Source organism: Phyllostomus discolor, chromosome 9 (genome assembly GCF_004126475.2).
Source record: "Phyllostomus discolor isolate MPI-MPIP mPhyDis1 chromosome 9, mPhyDis1.pri.v3, whole genome shotgun sequence".
NCBI lineage: Eukaryota > Metazoa > Chordata > Mammalia > Chiroptera > Phyllostomidae > Phyllostomus > Phyllostomus discolor.
Genome location: NC_040911.2, coordinates 54,672,710 through 54,685,369, shown reverse-complemented (window position 1 = coordinate 54,685,369; position 12,660 = coordinate 54,672,710). Strand labels below are relative to the sequence as shown.

At 39.6% G+C, this 12,660-nt stretch overlaps 1 protein-coding gene across 1 annotated transcript in view; it reads right to left on the bottom strand.

The window, feature by feature from the left end:
* Positions 1-174, bottom strand: part of CHCHD6 (coiled-coil-helix-coiled-coil-helix domain containing 6) — a 341,492-nt gene extending 341,318 nt beyond the window's left edge. Inside the window, exon 1 of the mRNA XM_036009395.1 lies at positions 26-174. Coding sequence (XP_035865288.1) covers positions 26-112 — 87 coding nt within the window. The 5' untranslated portion in view covers positions 113-174. The remainder of the gene's footprint in view (positions 1-25) is intronic.
* Positions 175-12,660: the final 12,486 nt, after the last annotated feature.

Sequence of the window (12,660 nt, the reverse complement as noted above, 5' to 3'; positions counted from 1 at the left end):
GGGGGGGGGGGGGGGGGTAGCTCACCCGGATGCCCCGCAGCACCCGGACCCACTCCTCCTCGTCCATGCCGAAGGAAACCCTACGACCCTCGCTGCTTTCTGTGCCCCTCATAGCAGGAGACCAGTAAACACTCAGGAAGCCGACCCAGCCCCCGAGTTACCAGGCAGACACCGCGCTTCTGGGTGGCTGCTCTCCGCAGGAACAGACCCAACCACGTTTTACTGGACGCCTCCAGAGGCTCAGCCAATTATGTGACGAAGGATCGCGGGGCATTGTAGGAATTGTAGTCCCGCCAGCCCGGTTTGCCCTGTAATCCTGGAGCGCCGGAAGAGGTAGTGTGGGAGTCCGGTAAAACGCGTTGAAAGACCTGCAGCTGGTCTCTAGGCACGGAGGGCCTCCAATGACAGGATAAGAAGCAGGGAAGTGATGGATGATGCTTGCTTTGGAAAGGTCACCCTTGAAGCAGAACTGAAGGTGATGTTCTGAAGCCAGGAGACCTTCATGGGGATTGAGCCAAGCATGTGATGGTGAATTTATGCGCGGTTCTCTGGTTGGTTTCTTCAACAAACTGATATTGAACACCTAATAAGCATTGACCTAGCCACGTGCAATATCATTAACAAAACGTGTCCTGCCTTCCTGGATATAATGGAGTAAACAAATGAAGAGACAAACAGGCTCGTAAATAAGTTTGCTAATCACTGTGATAAATGCCATGAAAGAAATTAATAGGAGGCCTCCTTCAATTTGAGAGGCCAGAGCAACCTCTCTAAGGAAAAAGCATTTGATCTGAGAGCTAAGGTCTAGTAGGAGTTAGCCAAGAGAAGATAGGCAAAGAAGTTTGCTGGAGACCAGCCAGTGCAAAGATCTTGAGTCAGGAACAACCTTGCCACGTTAAAGAAAAAAAAGAGGGTCTAGCTACATGAATGGAAAGTGTGGAAAATTAGAGGCAAGCAGAGGAGAGCCCCAGGCAAGGAGATTAGACCATGTAGGGCTGTATAGTCCAAAGTCAGAGTTTTATTCCTAGGAGGGCAGTAATGGTCCTAAACATTTCGGAGACATTATCCAAGGACAGAGTGTGTGCTTCTCACACAGGATCATATGTGTAATGGATAAATGCAAATGATTGCTATTCACATCCACAGCAACCATGTATGAAGCACACCACCCCCCAACTTGTTCCTCTGAATTGCTGAATTGCCTTGATTTGCCAAAGTGGGCCTGGAGTTGAATTTGGAACTGAGGAACACTGGATTGCTACATGAAATAGCAAGAATAATTTGGAACTCCTTGTGGCAATCTGGAAAGGAAGGAGTGAGGAGAAGAGAGTAAAAGAGAAAGACCAGTGAATGCACCCTGAGATGGAAACAACTTGAATGAATAAGCCAGTGAACATTCCAGGTGTGGGGTAGCCAGAGGATTTTTATGAACAAGAACATATTCTAGTTTTATTCAAATACTTTGATTTGCAAATCTCCCTCCATCCCTTTTGTCCTCCATTTCTTCCCTATAAGCAGAGCCTGAGTAGGGGATTCTGGGACAAGCAGTGTAAGGGAGGAGTGCCTCAGGAGAAATGAAGTGAGGGAACAGGATAAGCTAAGTACAGATGGGGTCAAAGCTGCTGCCTGGCTTCAACTTGATCCCACAGGGTGCTCTGGAGCACAAGTTATGGCCAGAAACACTCTTACTGTGAGGAAGGGGACAAGCATTATCTCCCCCACATCAATCATTGGTAGCCCAGGACAATTGCCAGTGAAAGGGGCATCTGTGAGTTGCCAACACCCATAGTAGCTAGGGGATGGCCTCACCAGCCAGTAAAAACTCTGGGTGGGGCACTTTGGGCATTCCCTATATGCTCACCATATTTTTCAAGGCTTCTTCAACACCCAAACATCTTGACTGTGAAGGGGGTGTTATAAAAGTTGAAGAAAGAGATTTCACTTCTGGCCCAGATGACAAAATAATTAACACACAACTAATTCAGCAAAACAAGAGTCACACCCACAGATAGCCATGAAACTGTGTATGGCTTCCTCCTCCCCACAATCATCTGCAAAATAATGGGAGAGAATTGGAATTTCACAAGACTTAGGGAGGGGCTTACACTGACAGCCACATAGCTAAGCCTCATGAAAACCCAACAAGTTCTGTGTCCCTGTTTCACAGACAACAAAACTGAACTGCAAACAAGTGAAGATAATGCAATATAAGTGCAAAGTAGGATGAGAAATTTATTTTCTAATGTATTTTTATTGATTATGCTATTACAGTTTTTCCAATTTTCCCCCTTTACTGCCCCTCTGCCCTGCACCCCCCAACCCTCCAGTTCATGTCCATGGGTTGTACATATAAGTTCTTTGAGTCCTCTGTTTCCTATACCATTTTTTATCTCTTCCCTTGTGTTTTATGCCTACTAATTATGCTTCTTCTTCCCTATACCTTTTCCCCTCATTCCTCCCTTCCTGCTCTCTACTGAAAACTTTCCATGTGATGTCCATTTCTCTGATTCTGTTCCTGTTCTAGTTGTGTGTTTAGTTTTTGTTTTTATTGTTTTTTTTCTTTTTTTTAGGTTCATTTGTTGATAGTTGAGAGTTTGTTGTCATTTTACTGTTCATATTTTTTATCTTCTTTTTCTTCGTTAAGTCCTTTTAACATTTCATATAATAATGGCTTGATGATGATGAACTCCTTTCACTTGACCTTATCTAGGAAGCACTTTGTCTGCGCTTCTGTTCTAAAGGAAAGCTTTGCTGGATAGAGTAATCTTGAATGTAGGTCCTTGTCTTTCATGACTTCAAGTACTTCTTTCTAGCCCCTTTTTGCCTGCAAGGTTTCTTTTGAGAAATCAGGTGATAGTCTAATGGGAACTCCTTTGTAGGTAACTCTCCTTTTCTCTTGCTATTTTTAAGATTCTCTCCTTATCTTTAATCTTGGGTAACTTAATGATGATGTGCCTTGATATGTTCCCCTTTGGGTACAACTTCTTTGAGACTCTCTGGGCTTCCTGGACTTCCTGGAATTCTATTTCCTTTGCCAGATTGGGGAAGTTTTCCTTCATTATTTTTTCAAATAGATTTTCAGTTTCTTGGTCTTCCTCTTCTCCTTCTGGCACCCCTATAATTTGGGTATTGGAGCATTTCAGGTTGTCCCAGAGGTTTGTAAGACTCTCTTCACTTTTTTGAATTCTTGTTTCTTCATTCTCCTCTTGTTTGATGTTTATTTTTTCCTTTTGGGTTTTTCCTCCAAACTGTTGCTTTGAGTCCTGGTTTCCTTCCTGTCACTGTTGGTTCCCTGAATATTTTGCTTCATTTCATTTTGGGTATCTTTCATCTGTTTTTTTTTTTCATTTTTTGACCAAGCTCAATCAGATTTATGAGCATTTTAATTACTAGGGTTTCTAATTCTCCATCAGATAGGTTTGCTCTCTTTCTGAAGTTTTTCTCTGTTCTTTCATTTGGGCCATATTTCTTTGTCTTGGCACACCTGTTAAGTTGTAAGGGGTGGAGCAACCCTCCTTGCTGTGCTTCAGCACTGCCTGTGGGGGAGGCACCAGAGAGGGAACAACACAGCTCTCCTGCTCAGCTCTAGCCCACCTTTCAATGATTTAATGTGAGACTGCGAGTTTCTCCCACCGGGACAACCACCGTAGTCCAAAGTCAACTCCGAGTCTCAGTTTTGCCTTCAGCCAGCCCTGCCTGTGAGGTCCGAGGTCTCAGGTTCTTATCAGTCTGGTTGTTCTGGTTAACTTCTTCTTTAATTTGTTGGTTCTTGGAGTTCCATGCAGTTTGATTTTCTGGCATTCCTGGTTGTTTATTGATTTTAGATTGGTTGTTACCTTTCTTTTGGTTGTGCAAGGAAGTGAAGGGTTTCTACCTATGCCTTCATCTTGGCCAGAACTCAGATGAGAAATTTAAACAAAGGCCATGGCATAAGGAAGAATAGGAAGGGAGATTCTTTTTTTTTTTTTTTTTTTGAACACCTTCTCTGTGCCAGGCTCTATGACACTGGCAAACGTGCCTTCCATGCATTTAATCCATGACCAATTCATTTAGCTCTAGAAATTATCCTGAGAGAGTTATTACCCCATTCTAAAGCCTAGGAAATGGAGGCTTTGGAGAGATAAGGTATGACAGACCCACTAGTTGCAGGCCAATAACCATTTGCTCCTTCCTTAAAACAGAATCCCAATTTCCTTTGGTGAAACAATGTGCCAGGTTAGAAAATCTGCCTCTTAGGCTCCTACTGGTCAAACTTGGACAATTTGAGCATTATGACATATTGACAATGTGAATTTATAACATTTAATTTTTTAACCCTACGGCTCATATGGAGAAGAGACAGGGAAACAATGAAAAAGGGGGAAAACTTCTTTACAAAAGAATATTAGCAAATCAATGTGAGATTTAAAAATTGCCATGTTGTTCTGACCAGTGTGGCTTAGTTGATTGGGTGTTGTTTCACAAAGCAAAAGGTCACCAGTTTGATTCCCAGTCAGGGGCATATGCCTGGGTTGCAGGTTCCTCATACAAGAGGCAACCAATTGATATTACTCACATCACTGTTTCTCTCCCTCTCTTTTTCTCTTCCTCCCCCTCTCTCTAAAAATAAATAAATAAAATATTTTTTTAAATTGCTATTTTACAACTCTCACTGAATATACTGAACCAGGCAAAAATCATCAATGGATAGTAAAGCCATTGTGTCAAATGTAGTTGGGAAACACAATATTCACCCAATCTCCAAGTTTCACCACAGATTACTTACTAATAACAAAGTGAAAACTATATTGCAATGAAGAGACCTGAAAGTCACTGCCTTAACCAAATTGCCAAATTTAACATCACAAAGAGTAGGACAACCTGACATTATGTCCCTGCTAATATGATGCAATTAGAAACACACACATCTCCCATGGAGTATTGTCAAAAATGTGAGACCTAAATCTAATCATGAGAAAACAATCAGACAAATTCAGAATGTAAAACATCTTGCCAAATGACTTTCCTGGGCCCTTCCAAAAATCAATGTCATGAATAACAAAACAAAACAAAAAGGTGGTTTAAAAAAGGTAAAAGAAGCATAGTAATGAAACGCAACAGTGACTTTGATTAGGTCCTGGATTAAAATGCAACAGCAGTAATAACAACAAAGGCATAAAAAGGTACTTTGGACAATTGGGAGAGTTTTACATATAGAACAGTATCCTAGATGTTATTAAGCAACTGTTAATTTTCTTGTACTTGGAAGATGCATGCTGACATATTTGGGCATGGAGTGTCATAGGGTTTGCAACTTGCACTCAAATGGCGCAGAAAAATGTCAACAATTGATGGATCTAGATGAAATACATATATATTAGAATTAATTATATTATTATTTCACTATTTCCATGGCTTTGAAAATTTTCAAAATGACAAGTAGAAGAGAAAAAGTTCTGCACCTAGGGAAAAAAATACTTCCATCACAAGACTCTCTTGTCCCTTGTCTCTGAAAGTGACCATGTAGTCAGGCTCTGGCCAAGGTGGCTCTTGAACAGTGATACCTGGAGAAGAGCACAGAGCTGAAGAGAGTAGTGAGATGTGGTTATGTGAAAAGGGTAAAAGCCTGAGCTCTGTCTCTTTCTAGACTTTTGTTTGTGGGCAAGTTAGTGAATATCTTTGTATCTCAGTTTTCTGACATATAAAGTGGTGCTGAATTACCTGGAGTGCTTGCCCTGAACTGGGCACTTATTAAATTCATTCAGGGATAGTTATTATTATCAAATGGTTTTGTTTTATAAATAACGCTTTCTCAACCAGTATAGAGCATGGGTTGGAGAGTTGTGTGAGGAGGGTTCTCTTAAATTGGGTTCTCTATAAGCAGGCAAGAAAAGAGAAGGGCTGTTGGGGGGGAAAAAAGGTAATACTACTTCTGGTCAAGATGGAGGCATAGGTAGATACACTTTGTATCCTCACACAACCAAAAGGATAACAACAAACTTAAAAACAAAATACAACCAGAACTGCCAGAAAATCAAACTGTATGGAAGTCCAACAACCAAGAAGTTAAAGAAGAAAAATTCATTCACACTGGTAGGAATAGCAGAGACAGGTAGATCAGGCAGAGACAGACAGGATATGCAGCAAGGCAGTGGCTGGCAGACAAGGCAGACCCACATTTGCATGTAGATAAACTGGGATGAACAACTGGGGGGTTAGACAGACCACAAAAACCAGGGTTCCAGAATGGGGAAATAAAGCCTCAAAACCTCTGGCCATAAAAACCTGTGGCAATAGCAGTGGCAGAAGAAACACCCAGCTACATAGAAAGTTCGTTGGAGAGACCCACAGGGTCATAGAAGGTACACAAGCCCACCCACTTGAAACCCAGTTTGCTTGTGGGTAGTGGGGGAAATGACTGAAAGGCAGCTGAGAGCTGAGCAAACAGCATTGTTCCCTTTTGAACCCCTTCCCCACACAGAGTGCCACAACACATCAAAGTGGGTTGCCCCACCCTGGTGAATACCTAAGGCTCTGCCCCTTAGAAAATAACGGGTGCCCCCAGACAAAAAATTATGGCCCAAATGAAAGAATAGATCAAAGTTTCAAAAATAGAACTAAGTGATGAACAGATAGCCAACCTATCAGATGCAGAGTTCAAAACACTGGTAATCAGGATGTTCATAGAAATAGTTAAGTATGGTCACAAAATAGAGTGAGAAGTGGAGGCTATGCAAAGTGAAATAAAGAAAAAATATACAGGGAACTAACAGTGAAGGGGAAGAAATTGGGACTCAAATCAATGATTTGGAGCAGAGGGAAGAAATAAACATTCAACCAGAAGAGAATGAAGTAACAAGAAATGAAAATGAGGAGAGGATTAGGAACTTCTTGGACAACTTTAAGCGTTCCAACATCTGAATCATGTGGGTGCTGGAAGAAGAAGAGGAAGAGCAAGAGATTGAAAACTTATTTGAAAAAATAATGAAAGGGAACTTCCCCAATCTGGCAGAAGAAATAGACTTCCAGGACATCCAGGAAGCTCAGAAAGTCCCAAAGAAGTTGAACCCAAGGAAGCACACACCAAGGCACATCATAATTACATTACCCAAGATTAAAAATAAGGAGAGAATCTTAAAAGTAGGAAGAGAAAAGGAGAGAGTTACCTAAAAAGGAGTTCCCATAAGACTATCAGCTGATTTCTCAAAAGAAACCTTACATGCAGGAAGGGGCTGGAAAGAAGTATTTGAAGTCATGAAAGGCAAAGACCTACATTCAAGATTACTCTATCCAGCAAAGCTATCATTTAGAATGGGAGGGCAGATAAAGTGCTTCCCAGATAAGGTTAAGTTAAAGGAGTTCCTCATCATCAAGCCCTTATTATATGAAATGTCAAAGGGACTTATCTAAGAAAAAGAAGAAGATAAAAAATATGAACAGTTAAATGACAACAAACTCACAACTATCAACAACCAAACTTAAAAAAAAAAAAAAAACTAAGCAAACATCTAGAACAGGAACAGCGATCACAGGGAGGGTTGTCAGTGGGGAATGGGTGACGTGAGAATGGGGGGAAAAGAAGCATAATTCATAGGTCAAAATAGGCAGGGGAAGGTTAAGAATAGTACTGGAAATGGAGAAGCCAAAGAACTTATATGTACGACCCATGGACATGAACTGAGAGCGGGTGGAAATGCTGGAAGGAGGGGGCATAAAGGGTTGAGAGGGGTAAAAGAGGAAAAATGAGACCACTGTAATAGCATAATCAATAAAATATACTTAAAAATTAAAAAGCAATATAAAAGATCAATGAAAGCAAGACTTGGTTTTAGAAAAGATAAACAAGGTTGATAAACTTTTAATCAAACTTATCAAGAAAAAAAGAAAGAAGACCCCCAAAAATAAAATCAGAAATAAAAGAGAAGTAACAACTAACATCACAGAAATGCATAAGATTATAAAAACTACTGTGAACAACTGTTGACAAAAAACTGGGCAGTCAGGACAAAATGGATAAGTACCTAGAAACATACAATCTTCCAAAACTGAATTTGAAAAAAAAAAAAACAGAAAATGTGAACAGACTGATTTCAACTAACAAAATCAAAGCAGTAATCAAAAAAACTCCTGGGGTGGGGGGGAAGCCCTAGACCATACGGCTTCACAGGTAATTTTTACCAAACACTCAAAAAAGAACCAAAACCTATCCTTCTCAAACTAGTATGAAAAATTCAAGAGGAGGGAAGACTCCCAAGCTCATTTACAAGGCCAGCATTAATCTAATTCCAAAACCAGATAAAGAAATTACAAGGAAAGAAAATTATAGGTTAATATCCCTGATGAATAGAAAAACAAAAATCCTCAACAAAATATTAGCAAACCCAATGTATTAAAACATTATAAAATTTATATACCATGATCAAATTGGATGAATTCCTGGGATACAAGGTTGGTACAATATCCACAAATCAATAAATGTGATACACCACATTAAAAAAATAAAAATTATATAACCATATGAATAGATGCTGAGTAAGCATTTGACAAAACTCAGCACCTATTAATAAAAACTCTCAGCACAGTAAGGATAAAGGAAACATACCTCAACATAATGAAGTCCATATATGACAAACCAACAGCTAACATCATATTCAATTAAGAAAAACAAAAATTGTCTCCCTTTAAAAAAAGGAGCAACACATGGATTGGGAGAATTAACATTATCAAAATGTCCATATTACCCAAAGCAGTTTTTTTTTTTTTTAAATATTTTATTTATTTATTTTTAGAGAGGGAAGGTAGGGAAATAGAGAGAGAGAGAGAGAGAGAGAGAGAGGGAGAGAAACATCAATGTGCGGTTGCTGGGGGTTATGGCCTGCAACCCAGGAATGTACCCTGGCTGGGAATCGAACCTGGGACACTTTGGTTCCCAGCCCGCGCTCCATCCACTGAGCTATGCCAGCCAGGGCTCCAAAGCAGTTTATAAATTGAATGCAATCCCTGTTAAAGTACCAATGACATATTTCACAGATACAGAACAAACATTTCAGAAAATTATATGAAACCATAAATAACCCCAAATAGCTATAGCAATTTTGAGAAAGAAGAACAAAGTAGGAGGGATCACAATACCTGATATCAAACTGTATTACAAGGCCACTGTAACCAAAACAGCCTAGTACTGGCATAAGAACAGACATATAGACCAATGGAACAGAACACAGAGCCCATAAATAAACCCAGGTCTCTATGGTCAATTAATATTTGACAAAGGGGGAAGAAGCATAAAATGGAGTAAAAATAGCCTCTTCAAATGGTGTAGAGAGAGCTGGACAGCTACATGCAAGAAAATGAAACTCAATCACCAACTTACACCATACACAAAAATAAATGCAAGGTGGATGAAAGACTTAAATATGAGCCATGACACCATAAAAGTCCTAAAGGAAAATATAGTCAGGAAAATTCCAGACATTCCATGCAGCAACATCTTCATTGATATGTCCCCTAAAGCAAGGGACATAAAGGAAAGAATAAACAAATGGGACCTCATCAAATTAAAAAGCTTCTGCATGGCTAAAGGTAAAACAGCATTAAAATGAAAACAGGACCAACTATATGGGAAAACATATTTTCCAATGATACCTCAGACAAGGCTTTGATCTCCAAAATATATAAAGAACTCACGTAAGTCCACTCCAGAAAGATAAGCAACCCAATTAAAAAAATTGGCAAAAGACTTGAACAGATACTTCTCCAAGGAGGACATACAGAGAACCAGAAACACATGAAAGGATGCCCAGCTTCACTAGCTATTAGAGAATGCAAATTAAAACCACAGTGAAATACCACTTCACATCAGTCAGAATGGCCATTATAAACAAATCAACAAACAGGTGTTGGAGAGGATGTAGAGAAAAGGGAACTCTAGAGCACTAGAGCATGGTGGGAATGTAGATTTGTGCAGCCACTGTGGAAAACAATATGAAATGTCCTCAGAAAACTAAAAATGGAACTGCCTTTTGACCCAGTAATTCCACTACTGGGATTATATCCTAAGAGCCCTGAAACACCAATCCAAAAGAACCTATGCACCCTAATGTTCATAGCAGTACAATTTACAATAGCCAAGTGCTGGAAGCAACCTAAGTGCCCATCAGTAATGAGCGGATCAAAAATGTGTATGGTACATTTACACAATGGACTACTACACAGCAGAGAGAAAGAAGGAGCTCCTACCCTTTGCAACAGCATGGATGGAACTGGAGAGCATTATGCTAAGCAAAATAAGCCAAACAGTGAGGGACAAATACCATATGATCTCACCTTTAACTGCAACATAATCAACAAAAGAAAAAAGCAAGCAAAATATAACCAGAGACATTGAAATTAAGAACAATCTGGCAGTAACCAGAGGGGAGGTGGGAGGGGATAATGGGGAGAAGGGTTTACAGGAACAAGTATAAAGGACACATTGACAAAACCAAGGGGAGGTGGAAGCAAGGGAGGGAGATGGGTTTCGTTGGGGTGGGGGAGAGTGGTGGGGGAAAATGCAGACCACTGTAATTGAACAATAAACTAATTTTAAAAAAACACACAAACTAATTGTTGATTTGAGTCCTGGTTTCCTTCCTTCACTGCTGGTTCCCTGTACATTCACCTTTATTTCACTTTGCATTGCCTTCACTTCTTACTTTATTTTGTGACCATACTTAACCATCTCTGTGAGCAACCTGATTACCAGTGTTTTGAACTCTGCATCTGATAGATTGGCTATCTCTTCATCGCTTAGTTCTATTTTTGGAACTTTGATCTATTCCTTCATTTGGGATATATATATTTCGTGGTTGGGGGGTGGGGGGTGCTCCGGGTGCCTGTTACTTTCTAAGGGGTGGAACCTTAGGTATCAGCCAGGGTGGGGCCATCCAGGTCACTGCATTGTGGTGCTATATGTGGGGAGGGGTAAGAGAGAGAACAATGCTACTTGCTCAGCTCTTGGCTGGCTCTCAGTCACTTCCTCTGCTACCCACCAGCAAATTGGGCCTTTTGCTTCTGGTTTTCAGGTGGGTGGGATTGTGTACATTCTAGGATTCTGTGGGTCTCCCCAACAAACTCTCCTGTGAGACTGGGAGTTTCTCCCACTGCCACAATTCCTACAACTTTTTACAGTCAAAGTTTTGAGGCTCTATTTCCCCACACTGGAACCCTAGGTTGTGAGGTGTGTCTAGTTCCCCAGTTGTACCTCCTGGCTTATCCTCAAGAAAGTGTAGGACCACTTCATCTGCCAGTCACCACCTTGCCCAGCTGGGTTCCTCCAGCCATGAGACATCCTTCTCGGCCCCTCCTACTGATCTGGATGAATATTTCTTCTTTAACTCCTTGGTTGTCAGACTTCCACACAGTTTGATTTTCTGTCAGTTCTGGTTATTTTTTGTTCTTAAATCTGTTGTTATTCTTGGTTGTATGAAGAGGCAAAGTGTAAATACCTATGCCTCTATCTTGGCCAGAAGTCTCATTTTCTTTGTCTTATTAAATGGTTTGACTTTGAATTCTATTTCATCTGATTTTATATTGCCATATTTTTGTCTTATTAGCATTTTTATTCCTTCAATTTTATTTTTCCTGGATTGTTTCAGTTAGATATGTTTGACCTTTATGTCATACATACAGGGCATACAGCTAGAATATTTATTTTTATCAAACCAGAGTCTTTTTCTTTCAATTACTGAGTTTAGCCCATTCACATCTATTGTGATAGCTGATATTATTAGAACTGTTTTGCTTTTTTCTTTCTTGTGTATTTTTTATTTTCCCCTTTTCTTACATTTTCTTATGCCAACTGAATTTTCTTCATTTTTTTCACCTTTGAAAAGTATATACAGTTATATTTAAAGAACACTATCTGTAGTTAAGATATTCTCCTCAAGCAGTCAAAAAATATAGTTCTACTTCTCTCTGCTCCGTTTACGGCTTCTCTAGAATTTTTGTTCCATGATTATTTTATTTATTTATTTTTCATTGAAATATAACATATACACATTCATATGTCAAAGTGTTAAGTATATAGCTTGATGAATTTTTCAAAGTCGAACACACTTATGCAAACACTGCCCAGAGCAAGATACAGAACATTACCAGTACTCCAAAATGCTTTTTTGGGTCTCCCAGTCATTTCCCCCTACCACAGTTAAACCATAATGCTTACTCCCATTACCATAAATCAATTTGTCCTGTTTCCCAACTTTATATATTTGAAATCATAGTATCTATTCCTTTATGTCTAACTTGTTTTGCTTTGCATTATGCCTCTGAGACTTATCCACATAGACACATTCAGCATGGTGCTTTTCTTGTGCTGTATGGTCCATTCTGTGACTATCACAAGTTATCTGTTCTATTGTTAGTGAACATTTGTGTTGGTCTCAGTTTGTGGGTGTTGCAAATAATGCTGCTGTAAACATTTTAGCATGTATCTTTTTGGTACAAATATCCATGCATTCCTTTTGGATACATACCTAGAAACAGAACTGCTTGGTCATAGGGTATGCATTTGAGGATAACTGTCAATTTTCCAAGTAATGTAACCATATTATCATTTAAAATATCCTTCCCTAAACAATCAGCATTTATTTACTCTTTAAAAATAGCTTTTATTATTTTATTTTATCACTGATGCTTTTG